Source organism: Doryrhamphus excisus, chromosome 17, assembly GCF_030265055.1.
Source record: "Doryrhamphus excisus isolate RoL2022-K1 chromosome 17, RoL_Dexc_1.0, whole genome shotgun sequence".
Taxonomy (NCBI): Eukaryota; Metazoa; Chordata; class Actinopteri; order Syngnathiformes; family Syngnathidae; genus Doryrhamphus; species Doryrhamphus excisus.
This window is the reverse complement of record NC_080482.1, coordinates 12,974,855-13,000,201: the sequence shown is the minus strand read 5'-3', so window position 1 is coordinate 13,000,201 and position 25,347 is coordinate 12,974,855. Positions and strand designations below refer to the sequence as shown.

At 42.6% G+C, this 25,347-nt stretch overlaps 1 protein-coding gene across 7 annotated transcripts in view; it reads left to right on the top strand.

The window, feature by feature from the left end:
• Positions 1 to 25,347, top strand: part of LOC131105122 (DNA-binding protein SATB1) — a 64,914-nt gene that overhangs the window by 28,413 nt on the left and 11,154 nt on the right. For 6 of the 7 annotated variants that reach the window (XM_058052912.1, XM_058052909.1, XM_058052911.1 and 3 more), the window contains 6 exons: positions 1,623 to 1,734; positions 4,299 to 4,376; positions 8,392 to 8,891; positions 10,293 to 10,505; positions 14,361 to 14,474; positions 14,962 to 15,117. In XM_058052912.1, coding sequence (XP_057908895.1) covers positions 1,623 to 1,734; positions 4,299 to 4,376; positions 8,392 to 8,891; positions 10,293 to 10,505; positions 14,361 to 14,474; positions 14,962 to 15,117 — 1,173 coding nt within the window. The remainder of the gene's footprint in view (positions 1 to 1,622; positions 1,735 to 4,298; positions 4,377 to 8,391; positions 8,892 to 10,292; positions 10,506 to 14,360; positions 14,475 to 14,961; positions 15,118 to 25,347) is intronic. The other variant, XM_058052913.1, reaches the window with a different exon arrangement.

The following is a 25,347-nucleotide window of genomic DNA, read 5'->3' as shown; positions in this document are numbered from 1 at the left end:
ATTCGAAAATTCTTTTCAAATTTCTTTTGAGTGTAGAAAGTAAGTGTGGGCCACCGGATCATTTGCTATGTTGACTTCGACCAGTTGATCTGTGAGCGTGAGATTGACAGACAGATCGGTGAAGAGAGAGCTGTGCTGCAAGGCCCGTCTACGTTCCTACACTCCCTTATGGTCATCAGCTTTGGGCAGTGACTGAAAGGACAAGGTTGCAGTTAAAAGTAGTCGAAATGAGTTTCCTTTGTAGGGAGGCTGTGCTCTCCTTAGAGATAGGTAGAGAAGCACTATCATCTGGAAAAAAAAACTCTGAATTGGAAAGGGCCAGATGACTCAGGCATCAAGTTAGGATGCTACCTGGACACCTCACTGGGGAGGTGTTCAGAGCATGTATGACTGGCAAAAGTGCCTCAGGGAAGACCCAGGACATGTTGGAGAGACTACGTCTCTCAGCTGGCCTGGGACCGGCTCAGGATCTGCCAAGAAGAGATAGACAAAGCAGCCGGGGAGAGAGAAGCCTGGGGTTCTCATTTTAGGCTACTGCCCACGCAACTTGACCTTGGATACCTTGGTTTCTGGCCAATAGATCAGCACCGACTCTCCTGTTTGTAGCTGGTGCTGTGAAATGAAGAAATAGTAGTACGTAGTAGTAGTAGTAGTAGTAGTATTTGGCAAGCATTAAAGCTACAGATAACAGGCCATGGTTGTCTGGAGCATAATGGTAGTTCCCATTAAAAGAATAGCTGCTCTTAGGTCATGGGGTAAGGAGTTCAGGGGTCAGGGACTTCCTCCAGTACAGAGGAGCATCATTGCGTCGGGGCTCACTGAACTTGCGAGGAACCGCCCCCAGCGTTTACATTATGGAAAATGATAAAGACGGCATACCTGTAATTTGAAAACAGATGGCTGGGCTCTCGTGAATATGTATGACGATCGAAAACTGTTTTTCTCCCGCGCCAACCTTGATATTCACCCGCAGGCCAGCAAGGTGTTAAAACATTCATTTTAATAATGAAATCGGTACGGCGGAGAAGGATCTCGCCTCTTTGTTTATCTCCAAGGAGGAGGAGGGTGATGAGGAGGGCTGATGTCAAAGGGATGAGACGGGAGCGCACACGCAACATGCTCGCCTGCGAACTGCCAACTTCTTGAAGTGGAAGTTCCTAACAGATTGTTTAAATAAAGAGAGTGCCTTTGCATGGGCCAGATGCTGCCGCTATGACTATATGAGATGAATAAGACGCTGGCCTTTTGAAGGTAAATATCTCTAATGTTGACTCCCGACAGATGCGGAGCTGCACACTCAATTAGGCACTCTAAGAAGAAAAAGACGCTTCAGATGAACTCAGTGGCATTTGATAAGAGCAGATAAAGCCTTGTTTGATTTTTATTTGTTTTACGAGACCCCAACTGCTTGCACGTCTGATATGTCTCGCTCGCCTTTCCCTTTCTATCTTGTTTCTTTTCCAAAGCACAGAGTTGCTCTTTGCCTGGCCTGGTCTTTTTATTTGTTGTGACAAGCCGCTGTGTCGCCGCATGTTTCACAAGCATTAACGTTTTGTCCGCCTTTTGCACGGCGGGATTCTAACGTCTCCCTCTCCCGCTCTCTCAATCAATCTCTCTTTCAGAGTATGATTTCCTCCATTGTCAACAGCACTTACTATGCAAATGTGTCGGCGGCAAAGTGTCAGGAATTTGGGCGCTGGTATAAACATTTCAAGAAGACAAAGGATATGATGGGTAAGCAAAACCGACCGGGGAGGGGGGTTTCAAAGTATGTCACACACACTTTTGTCTCTTGCATGCACACACACACACACAAACTAATGCAATATGTTCTCTGACTGTCTCTTTGTAACACATTTAGTATCTTGTTATCTAATAATTTGAGATTACGCCACACTGTTTAGCAGCTGAGCTGACTTTGCTTTTGATTCATCAAATAGCTCAGCAGCCAAATTGAGGCCTTGAACTGTTTTTATGTGTCTCTCTTTTTGTGTGCAAGCTTAAATAAATACACGATTGTAGTCTCAGATCAGCGCGTAATGGCCGTATAGGCCTAGGTCACAATATAGTATAGTCCTATAGGCTCCTATAGCCGGTCTATGTGTAAAGTAACGCAAGAAACCCATGGAAGGCTTACAGTATGTGAGACATGCCAAGTTTCAAACCTGCAGAGGTTCTTTCTCACGTCAAACAAACTCTACAGGTTAAGTTGTTTTCAGGTTCTAAGACAAATATTTGCACTTCTTTGTGCGTCGTCCGTACAGCCAACGTGTGTCGTTTGTATGTTTAGCTGGTGTCACATCTGGGCAAAATGTCCGTTTTTTTCTTACGTCGCACTTGCGGACTCCTATGTGTGTCGTATGCCACACATGCTTCCCAGTTCCTAATTAGTGCATCCAACATACGTTCAGATAGTTCATACGTCCTTCATGCGTGTTGAGATCTTACTCCTTCATGGTCACCATAACTATATTCTCCATGAACAACAGCAACAAGAAAACAGCAATTTGAGTAATGCCAAAAAACGCACGACCCAAAATAAATCGGACGTCGGGTTATTACCTCGGCTTTATGAAAGGTGCATGTTGGCCTCTTATAGGTTTTTTAGAACCTTGTGCCATTACAGTTATACATGTGGATAATCATTCTAAATTCATAGAAATAACAAATCGAAAGGGATGTGATTGTTGCTAACGATACTATGTGGCAGGGAGATCAAGACGGACACCACCTTCTTGTTTTGTCTTGAGTTATTTCATGAATTCAATAGTGTTTCTCACCTTTTTTATCAAAATGCGGGCAACATTCTTTGGCTCCTGTGTGAGCTACTTTGTGTGATCAAAAGAAAAGCAAAGACTTCCAAGTGAGAAACACAACTTAAGTCAATAAATAAGTCATGGCAAAACAGGAAGGTGGTGTCTGTGTTGATCTCGCTGCCACATTTGGTCTGTCAACAATCGTCAATGATGCAAAAGGTAACATTAACTGTTCATTTATCCCTTTCTTTGATCAATTTTCGGAAATTTGTATTGTTTTCTGCATGTAAAATTATAATTGTAAAACCGTAAAAACATGTTTTTGTGTAAACATTTTTGAGAGTACAATGTACATTTTGTGATAAAAATACATCAAGGACAGTTGGACTCGTCCAGTGTATTATTAACACGTCACGACACACGTCCTATTTAATGGTAATCAGAAAATGCATGTGATTTGAGGTAAAATTTTGGCTAATTGGCTCGTACCCAAACTGAGGTTGTCCACTGTAGTTTCAAAAATCTGACATTTACTGTCTGACAAAAACCTATAGGAAATCATGTAAATCAAAATAGTCCTTTCCTAAAAGCCAGAAAATGTTAACACAAAACATGTTTTTATAGTCTTATATAGTTTTGCAGACTTTGCTAACATCCTGAAATTGGCCACACAGACGCCATCATCGCACATCACAATGAATCAGTTAATTATTTTCTAAATTCAATAGAGTTTCTTCACCTTCTTTATCAAATCGCAGACACTCACAACTTTCTTGGCTCCCCATGGCAGGTTATTTAGTTGTCACAGTAACTTTGGCGTAGTCATTTCGGCGTAGGGTGCTTTGTTTGTACGCTCAATTCATATTCAGTTTATTACACGCAGTATTGTAGGCTAACATTTTCAGACTAATATCACACAAGTGTAAAATGAATGAAGGGGATTTGCATCCCGCTCATAAAACACATGACTTCAGCACAGCACTGTATGTTTTTGAGAACACAGCGGTGTTGTATTCAACTGACAACCGCCTGGTCTGAAATTCAATTAGTTGTTTTTATTTTTAAATCAGATCCATTTTAAAGGCATGCTTTATATTATCGAGAAAAAAATATCCACTTCGACCCAGCAGCGTCAAACTGGAGATATTATTGGGGGGTGTTTTTATGTGTGCTGAGATATTAGCCTAAACAATCTGTTGCGTAATCTTTTTGTCCTTCTTCTTCGGCCGTGTGCATTTCACCTGTGATGAAACGCCAGATAGAATGAAAATATCTTTGCAGCTCCATGCGAGCCAGCCAGCCAGCATGTTGTGATGCTATCTCTTTACATAGAACAACATACAACATACTTTCATACACCTGCTTGTGTGTGTTTAAAGATATATAAAATAGCATTTATTTTGCCGTCAGTCATTGATGTAGTACACAAACATTTGTATCGTTAAAACAACTTCTTTCTTTCTTCTCCATGCTCCACCGTATGCTGTGTGTGTGTGTGCGTGGATGTGCATGCGTGTGTGTGCGCCTTGCCATTCTGTGCAGGCATGCGCCAAACATCCCAGCTGGAGGGCTACCTGGGGTCGTGCGTCCTCCGTGAGAGCCCGCGTGCTAATGCACTAGGTATGTTGTATCATGGCCACACACACATATACGTGCACACAGATGCCAAAATACTGACACAGAAACTAATACAAGGGGTCCTCGGTCTCCGTATGAGTTCCTAGTATAGTAACAAAAAGATAAAATACAAGAATGAAATGAAACCGTATTTAAAAAAAAAAAAATTCCTTACTTATATCCCTGTAGTTGTCCTGCTCCTGCACACTTAATCAAATCATCATCCATAAGAACACAATCAAAACATCTTACAATGAATTATTTCTCACTCATCAATCGCACTGCAAAACTCTCCGCTTTAGGTTTTCAGTAGACACACTGTTTTTTCATTTTTATTCACATAGCCCCTGTACGAATTTTGCATTACCCAATTTTGGCAATCTGGGGCTTAGACCTAGCATGCGGTCAGTCTTGATATGCTTTTTTTTCACTTTCTTTCTGTCTGATTTCACTTTCCTTTTCACTTTCCTTTTTCTTGCATTGACACACTGCAATCAGAAGAGTCGTCATCGCGCTTGGGAAATAGGATAAAAGATAACTAAAAAGAAAGGGTAGTGTAACAATGTAGTGACAAATGAAGGCGAAATAAACTGAGCAACACACAAGCACCGTACTTGATCGATAGAACAACAGGCTCTTATTGCAGGTTCTAAAATCATTATTTCATTCTTATTTTATTTCATAAAATCATTCTTATTGCAGATTCTAAAATAATCTAAATACAGGTACAATAATTACAAAGAAAACCATGGGCTAGTTTTGCAGGCATTACCCACACAAAGCTGAAACTCAACTCTGAACCCCGACATTTCCTGCCCACTTCCCTTTCAGGTCTCCTCGGGAACACACACGAACATGAACCTTATTTGATGTGTTTACACTTAGTTAATCTACTACATTGGATAATATGGTAGGGATGCTATTTCATGTCAAGAGGGCTAATGTTAAAAAGCAGATTTGGGTGTCGTAAACAGGTTTTCTATACTCTACGAAACTACGAAAACATTCAATTTGTAAATAAGGAATACAACTTTATTTACCTGTTACGATTATGTTCTAAAAGTAGTCAGTCCATCTTTGTGTCATACTGGATCATCTTTTGACTTACGCTTATAACATCGAAAAAACAAACATCCATACAATCTCAAGCCTAGTCTCATCCACTGACAGGGAGAAAAAATAGAAAATTAAAAAACGGAAAAATGTATAACATGAAATCTAAATACAATATTCTAAATCATGCAGATAGACAGGAAGTCACATAGTATCCATATCAGCGTCTTACAAAGATCCTTATAAAAGCAGAATAAATCATGATGAAATGACAGCTTAGTCATGCAGTATGAGTGAACTGTATGATTGTTTTACTAGAACAGCTTTGCTTTATGATTGGTATACTCCTCCTGTTCAAGTTGCTATGTATTTTTAAAACCACCGACAGGACAGAAGGATAATGGACAAAGAAGAAAGAGTGCAGAGAGAGAGGAGACAGCATTAGGTCACATCACGGACTGTGATTGGAGTCTGAGTGTGTGTTGTGTGCTGGGGGAAGGGTTAGGGCACGAGAAGGGACCAGCATGCAGCCACAGATGGTGAGAGCATCCACTTCATTGGGCTGTTTCTGGTCGTGCTGGATAGGCCAGATAGTCATCGGGTGCAGGAATAGCAAGGGTCTAGTTGTGAGAACTGACTGGAGAACCTTCAGTTAGAGCATGGAACCTAGTTGGAGAACCAAGGGGTGGACAGGGAGCGAAAACACCAGGCAAGGCAGACAATAGTAATAATGGTGGTATAGATCATATTAAGAATCAAAGGTAAGATACTGTAAACAGACCGTACATGCATGCTAGTGTGTGTGATTTAAAAAAAGTAATAGTAAAAAAAATTTACTATGCGAAAAAAACTAAAGCTAAAGCTAAATTCTCAACATTAATCCACCATTGCACTTTGCTTTTGGTTGTCTACAATCACATATAATTGTATTTTATGTGTTTTATTCAGTTTATTTGTGTTTGTTGTACTATATATAACTACTATATATAACGTTTACATCTGTGCTACATGCATTGTGTAACTTTTTACATAGCTCCGTCTTGGTGGAGGTCATAAGACAATAGAAACATCTGCATGCTAACGAATTATTTTGATAAATATCACCCCCCAATAAATTACATATTTTAAGTACGAATATTGACCATTTATGTTAATACATTTAAAAAATAATAACTACCACACACCATGTGGCGCTGTCAACCACGAGAAGGGCTGGTGGTGACCTAATCACGTTTCCGGGATGGATTGCGCCCATGACACCCTGGAGGAATTCCTTGTCGCATGGCTAACTTCCTGCTTTCTTGGCTGAACGTCCCGGTAGCACGGCTAACTTCCTGGTATTTTTGGCATTTGCAGTATTTTTCTTTTGATCCTGCATCATTTATGTGACTGAAGCCTCGTCCATTTGCAACATTTTCCTGTTGCTTTTGTTTTATGATGTTTTTGGATCATTTCTGTTTTTGCCCTAAACGCCATTGTATATACAAAGGGCCAACATGACAGGAAAAGTGCGTGCTGGGCTGCTGGCTTTGTGCGTTCGGCATTCAACATTCCCTCCAGCACCACTTTTTTGGCAAGCGCCAGCGGAGAGACACGAGTGGCGTGCTCACAGGTTCACCTGTGCCAGCCGAGGCCACTGTAGGTGAAGCCAGTCACTTTGCAAGGCTCTCATTCCCCATTTCTCACATAACCCCACAACCATCCCTCTCTGCCTCACCCTCGCGGCCCCCAACTCATTCCCATTGTGCGTTTAATCCAGGGCTCTTTTGTGGCAGGATTCCACGCGAGGACTTCTGTGGAACCCTCCTCTTCCTCCTCCTCCTCCTCATCCCAGGGCCTGCCATGCTCCTCTGTCAGCCCTCTTCTCTTTTCAATTTGCATGGAAATGCCTCCATGTGTGCCCCCCAGCGCTAACACACACAAACACACATTCACATGCGAGTCAATAGGCATGCCATGCCATCAGAGAGTGGGAATGCCAGGGATTATGGAGAAGAGATGTGATTATTACCAAGATTTTTTTTGTTTTGTTCCTCCCACCAACCACACACACCCCCAACCCCCCCACCCTTCCCACATCATTTGTTTTTGACAAACACTCAATAGACTCGTTTTGGCTGGGCGCTTTGTGCTCGCTGACAGTTAAGAAACACACGATTATTGCGGATATTTTTGGAAAATGTCCATGCACTTAATCTTTCATCTGCTAAAAACCATACATCTTCTTTAAGTCCCCCCGCCCCCACACCCCCATTCCTCTTCAGCATAACAGCCGCTCACAATCCCATACTATGTTTTTTTTTTTCTTCCTTCTATGGTGTGCGGAGGCCACTCTTTGGAGGTGTTAATGTATGAATCTGTCAACGCTGCCCCCTCACTGGCGCGCGTGCAAAGGCTCGCCATATGCACGTTCACATTTAAAGACAAAAGCGCAAACATTTATCAGCTCTAAAATGTTCATTCACCGGGCGAGCCACCTTCAATCACCGCTCTGCTTTTCTTCTTAAAGCCTAAAAGTTGACATTTGGCACATCGCGCTTTAAAGCACCTCAAAACCAACAATGCTCTAAAAAGTTTTGCACATTACATTCAAATTTATTTGCCACTTAAGTACTCCATGTGCTGCCATTGGCTGAAGACCGGTCCAGGGTGTACCCCGCGTCTCGCCCAAAGACAGCTGGGATCGTCTCCAGCATACCTGCGACCCTAGTGAGGATAAGCGCCATAGAAAATATATAGATGGAAAAAAACTGTCCAGGGCGGGGATAAGGGAGTAGCTACACCGCAACTGAACCACCAGGGACTGATGGTGCAGTGTCTCGTCTCAATTTTTTTTGCTCTTTCCTCAAGTTGACAATACACACCCTTGGCCTACACACTCAACCATTTTGTACTTTTGGTCCACATTTCACAGTTCCACATCCTGGTTTATTTTCTGAGACACTCTCCCATCTCTGTCCTCTAGCTGAAATGGATGGCCTGGCCGACCTCTCCCCACCCAGCTCCAACCACAACCACCTAGGCTTCTCCCAGCAGCAGCAGCCCATCCCAGGCAGCACAGCAGAGCAGACACCTTCTTCGCCAGTGCCCCCGTTGTCTCACGCGCCGCCGCCACCTCCCCATGGAGGCCAGGCAGGCGGGCGGCAGCCCCAGCTCCCCAGCCTTCACCACCCGGGTTTGGTGTCCACTCCCATCAGCCCCCAACTGGTCAACCAGCAGCTGGTGATGGCGCAGATCCTCAATCAGCAGTACGCTGTCAACCGCCTGCTGGCGCAGCAGTCACTGTCGCAGCAGTACCTCAACCATCCGCCTGTCAACCGCGCCTCGCACGGCAAGCCCCTGGAGCCTCAGGTGGGCTCCAACACAGAGGTGTCCTCCGAGATCTACCAGTGGGTTCGAGACGAGCTCAAGCGTGCCGGCATCTCGCAGGCCGTGTTTGCACGGGTTGCCTTTAACAGAACCCAGGTTAGTGCAGAACCCAATGCTGCTACTAATTCATGCATTTTTCTATTAAGCATTCATCATACATTGAGACTGAAAGAAAAAAAAAGTTGATTTTTCATTGTTTGATGCTGCCAAGTGGAAGCATTGTGATCTCTTCCAGTGGTTTGTCAAAATAGTTTACAAGTTTATTATCACAGCCCTCAACTTTGTGGCTGAGTGTGGGGAAAAAAGGAAAGAAAAAAAGAGATAAGAATGTATTAGTTGCTGTGCTAAACCCCCCACCGCCCCAGGAAACAGCTTCCCACGCAAACAGCAGCAAGTCATATCTGTGCTCATAGACCAGTGTGCCATCAGAGAGCTCACCTTTGGAGGATTATTTATTAGCCCCTTTGTTTTTTTTTCCATTCCGGTGTGCTAATAAAAACGGCAGGGCTGGAGGTGATGTAGGGGGGTCTGAAAGAAGCTGCTGTCAGTGCAGGAGGTGCGCCTGAGGGGGGGGACTGTGGACTTGTGCTATTAGGGAAAGTGATTGACTAAGGGGAAGAAGAAAAGGATGACAAACTTGTGTGACGTTATGGTCTAATTAGCATAAATTGCATGTGCGTGTCATTTATGGGCGCTGTGGGGGACAATCAGTGAGCAAAAACATAAAACTGAGGGGTTCGATTCCTGCTAAATATAGCGACAAAGTCACTACATTGGCAACACTGATCCCTCTTGCTTCGTATTCTTATTCTCTGGCAGACCAGGTGCGTACAAGGTGTGCTAAGAAGTGGAGTTACAATACCATCTACTGTATGGAGTTGGAAGGACAAAGTACATTTACAGACAGTCCCATTATAATGTGTTTATGAGGTAACAGATAACGTCAAATCTATTTGTGGCTGCTGTTGTAGTCCACTGCTTCATCTTTTTTGGACATGAAGTAATGACAAAATTAGGTAGCGGTGACTTTTTAGAGATCCACTCCTTATTCCAGTTTGACAAAGACACAAAAATGACTTAACAGGAGCACATATTTTTCTCCATCACCTTGTTTTAATAGCAAATCACACCTATTGACGGCGAGAGAATCGGCGCAGTGTGTGGCCAAGACACGAGTAAAAAGGCCTAATCACGCGCTCGTAGCAAGTGAATCGAGCGCTATTGAGAAGTAAACAAGAGAGTACGCTGATTGCCAGCTGTGTCGTGCCAGTTCTCACCGAGAATATGTCCAAGATTGCCCAGAACACTTTAAAGAGAGTTTCCTATATGGTTGCGCATGCAAAAGGTTTTTTGGGATTTTTTCTTGGAGTTTCTCACCCATTAAGCAAAAAGCAACATTTTATAGTCTGATTTCCGGTGTGTATTTGAGATGTTATCAAAAAAGCTTATTTTAAAATAAATATCATTCCATGTGACCTCCTCTCCTCCATCATGCAGGGCTTGTTGTCAGAGATTCTGCGCAAAGAAGAAGACCCTAAAACGGCGTCGCAGTCGCTGCTGGTCAACTTGCGGGCCATGCAGAATTTTCTGCAGTTGCCCGAGGCCGAGCGTGATCGCATCTACCAGGAAGAGAGGGAGCGCAGCCTTACGGCAGCTTCTGCCATGGGTGCCGCCCCGCTGATTAGCACTCCGCCCAGCCGGCCTGTACAGGTATGTCTACCTCTGCTATCTATCGTCCATATTTTCCATGTACATTCCCACAAAGACCTCAAATTAAGGGCTAATGTGGACATTGCATTCGGGTGTCACAGCAGGCGTTCTGCTAAAGCTCACCACATGCTGAGCCAGTGCCCCTTGTTTAAAGGTACAGTGCATGCATGAAAAGCACATTTCAAGTGCAGTCAGCTCCATCACACCGCTGAGAAGAGCCAACAGTGCATCCAGTGTCCTGTTTACTTTTTTCTTACACGTACAAAATGCACCACCCAAGGCGCATTAAACGCCTATATGCATCATCACCGAAAGCAGAAAGTGTCATTGTGAGGCAGCAGAGCTGGACTTGAGTGGGTCCGCTTAACAGCTCATCTTTTTACACTCAGACACCGTGTTAGAGTTCCAGCATTCACCAACACAGAACATTCAATTCAAAGAAAGGCTGTTGAATTTGGAATTAAATCAACTTCATGCACGTAATGAAACTTTTGCTGTGGTACAGTTTGGGGATACAAACATGGGAATCAAGATTTTCTTACTTTATTGCTTTCTCGCTTGATCACAATTCTCTGGGTTGATTTTTTTCCACAAACACAACCGGGGCCATGGTCCTTATATTTTTGAAGCGGATACTGAGCAGCTCGCTGGAAATGAAGCATAGGTAAGGGGTGTCAGACTTGGGGTGTCACTTATATTTTTTCAGTTTTATATCCCAACATCAGCTGGGATAGGCTCCAGCATACCCCCATGACGCTAATGAGGATTAAGCAGCACAGAAAATGAATTAATTTATATTTTTCTCATACGTGTGGTGACCGAGTGGTTACCATGTTGGCCACACAAGGAGATCTGAGTTTGAATCTCTGCTTGGGAATCTCTGTATGGAGTATGCATGTTCTCCCTGTGCACGCGTGGACATTCTCCACGTACTCCGGTTTCCTCCCACATTCCAAAAACATGCCAGGTTAATTGGCGAATCCAAATTGTCCATAGGTATGAATGTGAGTGTGAATGGTTGTTTGTAATATTACATTATATATATATATATATATATATAATATTATTGTATAATAATTTTATATAATATATATCTTTTTTCTTGTTAGAATATTACTTTTTTATTGTAATATTTTGACTCTATCCTTGTAAAATTACAGTTTTTTTCCATTTCTGATGTTTTTTTTGTAAATCTTCAAGCAATTTTAACTTCCGTCATGTACATTTTTTTCCTCACAATCATGGCTTTATTCCCTTAATATTTTGACTTTCTGGTAATATGAGAACATTTTCCGCAAGCTAGTTTTCAGTCATTAGTCATTTGTCATTAATCATTGTTCAGTTTGTTTCTTAAGTTCTAACTTACTTTTAATTTTATAACTAAACATTATTCTTGTAAAGTTAAAACTTTTTCTCAGTCAATTACAGCTTTTTTGTCTCAATAATTTGGCTTTATTCTTGTAAAATTACTGCAGATTTTAATTTTTTGCTGTTTTTTTTTCTCTTTATGAATTACATTTTTAGAATGTGCCTTGGGCCAATTAAAAAAAAAAAAAAACTGTGCCCTCAGTCGCACTTTGTACACCTGTGCTTCCAGTCAAACATACATTTGACATTTGATTGGCGCTTGGCTGCAGATATGAGCTATAGACATATGTGTTGTATGAAAGTTGCAGGGACAGACAGTCTGCAAAGCAAGCAATGCAGCCATGGTATCGTTTGGGCATAATCATCTGAAACCAACCCTGGTAGCGACATTCCCTATAAATCGAAACTTGATTTAAATCAAGAAATAGTATCGAGAAAGCTGGCAAGCAAGCGGAATGACGACAGGAAAAATCATCTGCCTTTTAATTGGCGCTCTTAGTCTCAAGTCAACAACATCAATAGAATATCTCCAGGCTGATATCATTTAGCCGCGTGATTTAAAGCCCGATGACATCTATCATGGAGACCTACATGAGGCAATTCTTACCAAGCCACCAACAAGCACTAACACACACATACATGTGCACGCGCACACATGCACTCAAGCTCTTGGCCATCTGCCATCCTGTATGGCGCGATGCAGCATGAATATGCTCACATAAATCACGCATGGTGGCAATTGAGCCCAAGACAGAGGCAGGTTTTTATAGGCCTCGTAAACACACATGCGGCGGTATGTCTACCTCATACAGCATACCCGGCCCGTGCACGCCTCGGCCTTAACATTTATCTCCACATGTCAACTAGCGGCGGACCAGGGCCTTTCACCAAGGCCTCACCTTCAACTTCCGGTGGAACCTTTGGATTTGGCATCATTTTTACACCTTGTGTTCCCACTTTTTAAAATGTTTGGTCAAATAATAGAGCTGCATCGCACATTTAAACACAGTTTTTCTCTTATATATTAGTGGTGTTGCAAACGTGAGAATTTTTGCTGACATTTTGCCTCTGTTATCATACAACAAGTCCGTTTGCCCTGTACTGTACCATTCTGTGACTGCCCCAAACCAAGCACCCTAAGCGTTACTGACTCACCATACATGCTTTTTTCATATTGAGCAACTGCTAAATAACCTCACATGGGGCCAGTGACAGCAGTTTGATACAGAAGGTAGAAACATGATTTCACAATTCTATGGTGCCAGGATAGTTCTAGCCAGTCCCCATTTATAATTATAAAAATGTATTTTTTTCAGAGGTAGGACAAAGTGTTTTGCAAGTAAAGCTGTGCAAGTCCAAGTCAAGACAAGACAGATCACGTCATGTCTGAAGTCACAAGCCAGTTTTTGAGTCCTTACAAATCATAAGCGCTATTCAGTCATTAAAGGGGACCTATTATGCTTTTTACACTTTTCTGACCTATAAATGTTGTTACAATGTTGTATTCTCATCTTAAACGATGCCGACGCATCCAATGATGAGCTTTGTGAATTTGGAAGTGAACCCTGAAAGAAGTTCAGAATGGCTCTGCACACGTCAATGCCAATGACAATGACTTTCTTATATGGGCTGCAGATGGCCTGCACTTGGTAAAAGTGGACCTACTTATCCAGAAGTCCTCGGGTGCACCTATAGTGTGACCAATCACAGCGGAGTGGCATAAGTTAAACAAACCGTTTGGGTGGGAAGCAGGAAATCCATGGAAACGTGGCAGAAAGAGGTGCACAATCTGGATCGAGAGAATCGAGAAAGCTTTCTGCCGGTTATTGTGTGTGGCTCCTCTATGGGAGTCCACAACTCAATACAAAGCACTAAAAATGACCATACAGTAACAGATCTCCTTTAAAACTGCAACTCGTGTCCATACCTCTGATATTGTCGTTCATATTTTTGGGCGTCTGCAACAGATTAATTGGATTTACATTATTTCTTAGCTAATTTTTTAATTTCTGTGAACCTTTTGGTATAAATGCATGCGCTTCCATTGCAGTATATCACATATTAGGTGTACATCATGCTTGAAAACATAGAGTGCAGCTAGGAAAAGTTGAAATATGTGAGATACTGCCGTCACACATTCCTAAAACACTGCCAGTGCAGTTTTCACTGCGTTTACGGGAGGACGAAGGTAAATATCCATGGACACGTCCTAAGAACTCAAACCGACACCGTTCTGCTGTGACTCGTAAGCGATGATTCATATGCTAATGGATCCTTGCTTTTTATTAGGATACTTGTTGCCTCATCAAAGGATTCTTGTCAAGAAGCAACAAGCATGTGAATGAAGATGATTTGATTTTGTTTTTAATTACCGCCTCGACGTGAGAATAAAATCACAGAGTACGACATATCAAAGTGCTTTTGAATTGCTGTGTGCGTGTGTGTGTTTGAAATAAAATTGTTCTGTATTGTGTGTTGACTGTGCAGCCGCGGAGAGAAGACTGCAACAGCGTGCGGCCCGAAGACTGGAACCCGCGCATCCCCGTGGGCATTTCCCCTGTGAGCAAACACCCCCATCTCTACCCCGAAATCTCTTACACGGTACCACCCATTGGAAAACACACACACACATGGCCACGTTGATCATTTTATGTGTTTTAAAATGTTGTAAAAAAAGTTATGAAATATATTTATTATTTTAAATTTAACTTTATAATATTATTACTAATTGTTATTAGATATTTAATACTATTAATATTGTTCTTTATTTAATTCTGTTAGACCAACCTTTATGTTATCGTCAGTATGTGAATATCCTGTTTTGCCGAAAACACACAAAAAGGTCTGCTTTCATGGATGACTAAAAAATAAAATACTCAGAAGCTGACATCAGAGTATATTTACATTTTTTTAGGTGCAAAAAACGATTAATCAAATACTGCTAGTTATCGAATTGTATTAATTGTTGCAGATCTACTCTAAAGTGGATATCTTATTTTTAGTATCACAATTTCACAGACTTACTTTGCACAAACTGCACTAAGTTCAAACGCGACTTAGAAGTTGTTGTGTGGTGATGTTGGAGCAGGTGAAGCCATCTCCCCTGCCCAGCGAGTGGAACGGCAAGACGGAGAGCTGCATCCTCAACATCAACTCCAACATCTACGATGAGATCCAACAGGAGATGAAGAGAGCCAAAGTTTCCCAGGCACTCTTCGCCAAGGTGGCCGCCTCCAAGAGCCAGGTAGACAGACACACACACACACAAAACGACCACATGGGAGTCTGTAATTGAAGGTTTGAAGGTAAAGCCGTCCACGTAGACATCCCTCCCACCGTGTGTGTGTTAAGACGTTGAGCCGCACCCCCCAGTTTAACTGTCAAACAAAGCCATTTAAAGACGCAGCAATAACGAGCTATTATTAAAGGTTTTCTGGAGGCAGACTCAGGAAGATTTCCACAATTGCACTTGATGAAAAAGATGGGGGGGGGGGGGGGGGGGGGGGGGTGGAATAGATCACCGGGGGCGGGAATCATCCCAAAATATCTGCAAAGACTTTATTTTTTTCCTGCTGATTAGCACGATTACACAGATAGCTTTGTTTAACCAAATTGCAGTTTGATGCACAAACCACTGTTTTTTTGTACAAGAGTTCAAAGACTCTAAGGTTGGAGACTGGAGAAAAGGAAAAAAAAGGCCGGGGTGTGTGAGCGCGGGTGTACGAGGCATTTTTGTGTGGGAACGTGGTTGTGTCTGGCCGCCGATTCCCGCCTGCTTCATTGATGGCAGGCGGCTGTGAATGTGAATTGAGGAGCAGATAAGAAGTGTGCTAATTATGCCTGCAAAAGGGGGCCTGGGAGAGCACTTATCGCTGCCTCCATCTCGTAATGGGCGCTCCCCGGGCAGCTGGTACACCCCCCAACCCTCCCACCAATCCACCAACCCAGCCGGCATTGTTACATCCACGCCAAACGCCGCTCTTCCTGCTCCCTGTCAGGACCTCACAACCCCGAGTTAAACTCCGGATCAAGGAAGAGGCTCCAAACAGGGATGTCCGATAATTACCATAGAAATTTTATATTGGATTTTATTGGTATTAAGTTTTCTTCTGATAATGATATCGACGTCCTGCTTGCTTGTGAAGCCCTTTGAGACTCTTTTGTGATTAAGGGCTATATACTATAAATAGCATTGACTTGACTTGAGGTGTGAGACTATTGGACTGGGACTATTTCCAAGTTTCACTTTCAGGTTATAAATATTTCATTTTCAATGACTTGCTCTTTGCACGTAATGGGAGTCCTAAATATTAGCTATGAAACAGGTACCGCATAGTACAGTAGTACCACAGTTTTTGTTATTTCAAAAAGAAAAAAGAATTCCAAAAGGTCAGACAAAAAACAAAACAGGTGAAAAACAAGTCTTTTTTTCGTCATAGGAAATCATGTATATGCAATTGATGTGTACAGTGTGTAAATCTGTATTAGTATGCAGTCAAAGGATTTTAAACGTACCTTTTGCTGATGATACGGACATAAATCACGAAGGTTTTGTTTACCACAATGGTAAACACATCTTCCATTACGCATTGGCTATTGAAAAAATTATACATATTGGTGTTGTTTCCTGTGGAAGTGAGCACTGACTTAAAAGATGTACATGATGTTGCACATCTCATCTCACTACAGTTGTACCTCAATGTGTATTACTGATATGTTCCAAAAGGTCTGATAACCAAAACGTACGAAAACTAAGGCTTTTTTCCCCTAAAGGAAATCATGTAAATACAATGAACCTGTATGTAAATCCGTATTAATATGTATTCAAAGGATTTCAAACATACCTTTTGCTGATGATTCGGACATGAATCACGGAATGTACAAGCGTTTTTTTTAACGCAGTGCTATTGAAGAAAATATATATTTAGATGTCATTTCCCACGTAAGTGAGCACTGATTTTAAAGCTAATGTACATCTAAGGTCTCACTACAGCAGTACCTGGATTTGCATTATTAATTCATTCAAAAGGTCAGACGAAAACCGAAAGGTATGAAAAACAAGGCTTTTTCTTCCTGTAGGCAATCATATGAATCAAATTAATCCGTATGTAAATTCACATGAATATATATTCAAAAGATGTTGAACGCACTTTTTGCCGATGATACAGACATACACAAACACAGGCTATGGAAAAATCAAAACATTGAAAACTGAACCATATGAAACCCAAGGAGGTTTCTCCCGTAGGAAGTCCAATTAATCTTCTCCGGACACCCCAAAATACATTTTGTAGAGAACAATTATATTTTACATGCAAAAATAACCAATGAGGAATAGACGGAATTTGCAAATGCATACTTTTACCAGATGGACCTCAATAGTTGTTTCTCATCTTTATCACGCAAAACTTTCTTTGGCCCCATGGTGGGTTATTTAGCAGTCACACAGTAAAAAATGTACAGGCGGTGTGTGAGCGGTGCGTAGAGGTGCTTTGTTTGGCCGCTTGATTTCACTGATTGATACAGCATGGGCAAGCTTGGCATGTCCAATATTGTTTGGACACAGTGGCAAATCGGTGGTGAAAGTTTTAGACAGAAAACGCACCATATGAAAACTGAGGTTTGACTGTGTACTCTACGGTAGCATAGTATGGCGCTTGTACAATCTGTTTAAATATGCTAAACATTCCCCTTTTAATTCTGTCTTTATTGACAGTAAAATGTACTGTAGTTGTGCTTTAGTGTCATGCTGTGGACAGACATTTGTTCTTTTATCCACTTTCACTACCAAGAACTCTCAGTGTCTGTGGAAATGTGAGGATCACTCCTTAAGCTTGATGATTTGTCCAGTGTCTGTTGAGGGTTTAATGGCAGCTGCATTCTTGGTATTTGCTTGTCTTCAAAAACAGCTTGACGCATTTTAATAACGGCATATTGAGAGGAATCCCACTGGCTCAGTGTTCTAATAGTACTCCAATCTGACTTTATTTGTGAAGCACTTTAAAACAACCACAGTTGACCAAGTGCTGTATAATAATGATACAATCAGTCCAAAAACATGCTAGGTTAATTGGCCACTCCAAATTGTCCATAGGTATGAATGTGAGTGTGAATGGTTGTTTGTCTATATGTGCCCTGTGATTGGCTGGCGACCAGTCCAGGGTGTACCCCGCCTCCTGCTCGAATTCAGCTGGGATAGGCTCCAGCACGCCCGCGACCCTCATGAGGATAAGCAGAAATAGAGGATGAGACGCCTTCTTTAAGGAGAGTTTGGATGTGAGAGTACATACCAGAGTCTGATGGCGCTCGAACAGGACTTCCAGGTAGCACACAGCAGGGCTCCAAGTGAGAGATAAGTTGGATGAGAGAGTCTGGTCATAGACTATTAGACTTGTGACTTTGCACATACGGGTGTGTGTTGGCTACTTAAGCTGTTTGTTGATCACATTGTGAGCCTTGAAAACTCACTATACTCAGATTAGTGTTTGTTCTTCCAATGCTGCATTAAAGTAAAGCTTTTTAATGTACTCCCTCTGCAAGATATTGTTCATGGCATGTTTTGCAGGGTAGAAAATCCATATCACTGTCACAAACGGCATGTAAATTCCACATGGTACAGGGTTTGGCACGCCTGTGCAGTGTGAAGAAAAGTGGGTGGGGGATGGTACAGATCGCTACTGGCTGTACAATGATACCAGCCAGAGGTGATCGGCTTTTGTGATTGGCATTTATCGGCATATGCCTATCACATGCTTTTTCAGAAATCCGCTGATCGATTAAAGCATCCCTCAAACAACTGATCCGTGCCGTGCCACCTTAAAGTTGATGTACCAAAGGGGGTGGAGCTAGACACAGCGCAGTGTGTTCAGTGGACACTGTGTACTGGTGCCTTATGGCTGCAATGACTCACTTGAACAAAGTACCCCATACCTAAACCTCAGAACCCAGTAAGGTGTCATTGTAATGTGAAGACTGGTCTTCAGTGCAGTTACTGATCAGCATGTGAGGCAGTTGAAGTGCAGTTGAAATGCCACATTGAATACATGAGGTGGGGGTGGAAGGTGCAGTTAAAGGCTGGCAGAGGCCTGCTATGGTTACGAGCCCTGAGAGGGATCAGCATGGCAGAATTCCAGAGCCCCCCCCGCCCCTTCCGAAACACACACTAACAATCAGAGGGGCCTACACATCAACATATATTTGATATACACACACACACCTTGCATCAGTAAACTAGTGTTAACTGCTATTCTAGGGAGGGAGCTCTTTGCTGCTTCTCTCTAGATAACACATTCACACTCTACACTAGAGTCAGAACCACACAGATCCATGTCAGCCATGTCTAAGCCACTAGAACTGAACCACAGAACCACAAATGTCAGGACAATGCCGAGCTCATTGGCGAGAACCTACCACTATCCCCCCAGCACCATTATTTACCCAGACCCTGCCTGGGCATCCTGCCAGTCCAGCCCATCCTCCATCCTCATCACACACCACATACACATTTCCAAGATGTCACTGTTATATGGAACATGGTATGGACACAGGCAATAACAACAATATATAATCATATGACTAATAGATACATAACAAGGAGAAATATTGTAAATACTTCATCCTGCAAAACTGAATATAATTACCAGACATGAACACAAAGAAAGAGGAGGGTATCTACATTGTTGGTCCCGCCACTATTGGTAACCCAATTCCAAATTGTGCTACAGGACATCCACATACTGTAATGTAAAGCTTGACCAGATAAATGCTTGTTTGACCCTTGTAATATAATTCAGAACCCTGATCGAGTATATAACATAAGTAGTTAATCTAAGAATTGTGTTTATTATGTTTTGTCGCACAGCTGGGCTGCTGATGATCATAGCAGTATGTAGCAGTATGCAGGATTAAAACATAAAAATATTGCAGTGTCTTGTCCTGCTTCATTACTCAAGGTTTGTTTGGAAATCACAACAGTCGTCCATAACCTGCTTCAACAACTCTGTGTTGTCTGCATGCACGCTTCACTTCCTGGTTGTCCACCGATCATGAGTCACTTGCTCACACAGACAATCATGGGTCAATTAGCTCCAGAATGTAGGAAAACATAATGTAGTGACCGAAAGGACAAGATTGTGGGTACAATTGGCCGTAATATGTTTCTTCTGTAGGGTGGCTGGACTCTCCCTGAGAGAAATGGTGAGAAACGCAAAGTAGAACCGTTGCCCAGCTGAGGTGGCTCGGGCATCTGGTCAGGATGCCTCCCAGACGCCTCCATGGGGAGGTGTTGACAACACATCCGGCCGGTAAGAGGCCTCGGGGATGACCCATGACACTTTGGAGAGACTATGTCTCTCAACTGTGTCTAGGAACGCCTCTGGATTCATCGGGAGGGGCGGGACAAAGCAGAAGAGGAGAGGGATGTCAAGGCTTCCCTGCCTGGGGTGCTTCCCTGTCTGGGCTGCTGCCCTGCGACCTGACCCGGATAAGCGGCAGATGATGGATGAACAACTCTATAAAGTGACTCATAACCACTCACTTTTCTGCTGCTGCTTGGTGGTGGTTGCTAGTTCAAATCCCAACATGACACAGCTTAGCTTCTCTTATTCCGCTTATGACCCCCCCTCTCCTCCTGTGTTTCATTGTCATAAACTGGATAGGCTTGCTAGCTTGGCAGGCTAACCCAGAGATGAGCGATGGGAGGTTCAGGGGTGTGTGTGGGGGGGAAGGGGGTGTTTCATTCCTTTGACACAACTTTTATGTTGAAACATCCCTGACACTTCCTAGGAGGAATTTCACAACAGATGGAATCAGAGTCCCTGCTGTCATAAAACAAGCACCCTGGGAACCCTGCACGCCGCTGGGCTCAAAGCCCTCCGACTCGTCAATGACCAGTCGAGAATGCCCTAACACCCACCTCACCCCCGCCCCCCCGCAAGCCCTCCCTCCCTCACTCATTCTCCCTGGAAGAGGCTACGCTAATTAGCCAGCCTCTAATGAGACAGAATGGCACTGATCTCGTCCGCCACTGTGCCACCAAGGGAGGGGAGGAGGTATGGGATGGAGGGGTGGGGGGGGGTGCTCTAGTGCAGTGGTACGTGGGGGTGGGTGGGGAGGGGGGTTGTATGCCATCTGTCACCCTGCACTCGCCTGGCACGGCAGTCCCATGAGTGGAAGGGTGCGGGCGGGGTGGGGGTAGGGGGCGTCCATTGGTCTGTGGAGGTGGGGGGAGTGGCCGAGCTATGGGGAGTTGGGGGGGTAAGATAACTGGAACAGTTTCCATCTTGTTTTGAAAAGCACTAATTGCTTGGAATCACTTTAGTGGAGCGACGTGTGTGTGTGATCTTGTCTTGCTATGCTTGTGGGAAAAGGTAAAGGTTGTGTTTTTCTGTGTGGACACATCCCTTCAACAAGAGTGTGTGAGTGTGTTCTACTGAACACGGCCATGATTAGAAAGATATTATTAGAATATTATTCCAAAATATTAGGCACACACCATCTAGTGTGTCACAGCCCCGAGGGGTTAGAAAAAAAGGCATCAGCTGTTTATTAATTCATTTATTTATTTATCTTCTGCCTGCCTATTAGGTTGCCATGGAAACCAAATGGTATTTTAATTGAAGTGCAGAGGCAGCTGTCTGATTCATTCATTTATTCAGTGTATTATCCGGCAAAGTTCCTTGCTTCCCTCAGAAATGAGGCTGTCTTTAAATGGTTTAATGGACAGTGGAATTCCCAGAAGTGTGTTTTTTTTTTCTGTTCCTCGTCCTTCTCCTCACTGAGCATGCTCAGATCACTTTGTCTCATCTCACTTCCACACAACACCTCTCACCCCATCTGTCCCCTCTTGCACGTCACTCCTCCTCCTCCACCTCCTCCTCCTCCCTGTGACTCTGTGATGCTCTACGACGCCGGCTGAGTGGACCACAAGCTTGTTCTGGTCCTTTCACCTCTTTCGGTCTCCTCCAAATGTTCGCAAGCGTCTCCTCCCGACAGACCACACAGGGCTTGTTCTGAAGCCCATTCTTGCTAATCTGATCAGGCAGGCAAATACGCCGGGAAAAGCGCTTTAATGATCCCCCTAATTACCTCAAGTCAATACCAACTGTATTATTAGACTCGGGGAAAATATTCCATTAGGGTGCCCCCCGTGGGAGCCCCCGCCCCATCGCCCCGCCCGCTCCGATGTCACGCACGGCGCGCCCCCCCTGCGCTTGTAATTAATTTTATTTACACATGCAGGAATGCACAAGGTCGCACCTGCAGCCCGGAGCCGCCTGACTCGGCCTGCCTAATCAGATCTGTCATAATTACCATCCTGCATGCTTGTGACACACGCCGGCAAATATTTCAATTTAACTACACTGTGTGTGTGTGTGTGTGTGTGTGTGTGTGTGTGTGTGTGTGCTTGGGGAGATATTAGGGCCGATAAAAGTGCTCATGATGGTGCTTGTGTCCACTTGGTTTTTTCCTCTGTTTTGTTTCAGTCCTTTTTCTCTCTTAATGCTCCATTATCATCATCCAGCCATTATTTTGGTCTACATCTAACAGTGTTTTCACTGTAAACACAGTCAAGTGAGGAGGATCTTTATGTGGCTACTTGACTTACTTACAGTGACAGGTCTTATTCACTTACGGGTCTGGTATAACTCCAGCTTGGATTTCAAAATGATTGTTCCCATTGGAAGTCATGGAAATAATCAATTCCAGGGTGGAACTGTTGCCATCTTTAAAGCGTCATTATACTCGTAAGTGTAAAAATAAGTTAACCGCAGTAAAATGTAAAAACAATAAAACTGAATATTTTTGCGCAATATTGTTAATCGTGCACAACCGTGCCTTTCTTACTCATGTTGTACTTTGTGCAATGACAATAACGGTAGTCTATTCAATTCTATTATAACTTTGAAGACCTTGTTGTGGTGTTCCGAGTGCCCCTGAATGCACTTTGCTGATGTCTTGTGACAATGAGAACGTGTCCTTCCGAGGAGATGTGTTTGTGAATTGAAGACAAATACTGTATATGGTGTTGGAATTGCACTGCTATTAATGTGTTCAGGTCAGAATAAAGTTATAAAAGAGTGTTAGACTCTGTGGGGACACTACTGTGCCTCTGTGTGCTGTTATATCTGAGAAGGGTGGCTTGAAATGATGCACATGCATTAATGACACAGTTTTGACACAGTTTTTTAAAACAGAATTAATTAAATAAATTAGTTCCTGTCGTTAACACACTATTTTTGACAGCCCTAATAAAAATGGGATATATTGTAGTGTGGCTGGGAGTGCTATTGGCTTCCCAGCATGCCTTGCGGCACATGTTTTGTTAAAAGTATGCTTAAGTTATGCGTTTGGAATTAATATGGTAGTTGTCTCCGTTGTAGTAGTTGTGGTAGTTTTCCTAGGTGTGTTTACTTACCTGTTACATGTTGAGCTGTAATTTTTGTAGTTGGTATTCTGTCTAGTGATACCCCATCCATTTGTTGGATTGTTTGCTTGTCCAAAATTGGCCACGAGTTTGGCAGTGGTTGAGTTTCTACTGAATGTTTTGCTCTAAAGTAACACAATGTTCTCACTGGGTACACAACACAACCGTCGTTCCCTAAAAATTAGCAGCAGTATTCTTTTTTTATTTTTGTGGGTAAAAATGTGTTTGATCAGTGCTGGAAGCAAACTTGTCAGCCAATTACAAACACTTATTTAGCTGACAGTCAATTTGCTGTGTCTCTGCCGCCTTTCTAATTCAATAAGATCAGTCACAATTTATCATCTTAATTACGCTTTGATATTAGCAATTAAAGCCCGTATTTGGATTCAATCACGACCGCACCCTAATTGACGGAATCCGACTTCACGCCGGTGCTTTTCAGTTTGAAATGCAGCTGTTGTTGTTGTTTTTCACCGCAGTTCATCTCTGCCGTGTTTACGCATTTATCCTCCATCTGCCTGAGCAGCACACAAGCTACGCAAAAGATGATACAGAAAACTTTTTATGCTGCAACAGCAAATATCAACCATACCAGTAAGCCAAAACAACATTACGGTGCAATTTGAACTTACATACATACATTGACTGACGCACTCCCATAAATGATATATTCTACAAATAGATAAAGAGAAATAGTTACGGAAGAATACGTAGTAACAACTTTGCTGCACTCAGGAAGGCGAACGTCACATTCATTCTTTTTAGTCAACTTTTTTCCCCTTCGTTATGTCTTATGTCAGCATGTCAAATTCATCATGAAGGATAAATATGGTCTCCTTGAACATGTGAAAGGATCTGCTCCTTTACTTTAGACCTATATCGCTGTCGAAGTGACAGAACTGTATGTAAACCAAGGAGCTCCAGTAATGTTGCAATGATTTGCAGAGGATTCATCAACATTTATTTTGAAAGCCAAGCAACATATGCAATTAAAGGCGATTTTTGTTGATTTTATGAAAAGACAATAAGGAAGCAACAATATGGTGAAAAGCTTCCAACCCGTTAGCTTCACTGACTGAAATAAAAGACCAGAATGAGCGATCCAAGATAACGACACAGCTGGGTGGAACATAAGGGTGTGAAAGGAGCTGATTGGCTGATACAGAAGGACAAGGGAAGAAGCTGGGGAGATATTAGAAATTTACTGTATATTGATATAATAAAGATGAAGGTATTAAAAATGGCTATTACAACTACTTTTACTAAAGTCATAATTCTGTATCACCTACACATTTTAGCAACTTTTCAAAGAATCTGAAAAAAGTCCATATCCACAAGAACACGGATATTTAAAGAAAAACCACAACCACCAGTAAAAAACATCTGTCCACATGAAAACACACTGACCAGCTACAATATGCATTTTCTTCAATCAGGAGTCTGACAGAACAGCCACAGCCATGCATTAGAATAGAGACATAGACATAGACTTTCTTTATTGTCATTGCACAATAACACAGCAGTGAAATTGCCAACGAAATGTCGTTGCCTGGCTCCCGTGTAATAATAAATAATAATGTGGAGAATAAATAGATGACATCAAAATATGAACAATGCCTCTGTTCACAATGATACACTCAAATCTGTACATTTGTTCCTATTTTTGAGTCTGTAGCAGATTTGTTGCATTTGTACGGCGGATTAAACATTTTAATAGATTAATCATAGTTTTAAATTAATTAATTAGGATTAATCACCATGAGCAACTATGTCTGAAATATGCCCTTTTTTACTGTATTTAATTAACAAAGATAAATGACAGGGGCTGCATGGTGGATGAGTGGTTAGTATGTTGGCCATACAGTCAGGAGATCGGGAAGGTCCAGAATCTTCGAATCTCTGCTTGGAGTTTGCATGTTCTCGTGTTCCTGTGTGTGTACGGCTTTTCTCCGGGTACTCCGGTTTCCTCCCACATTCCAAAAACATGCATGTTAGGTTAATTTTTTGTCTATATGTGTCCTGTGATTGGCTGGCGACCAGTCCAGGGTG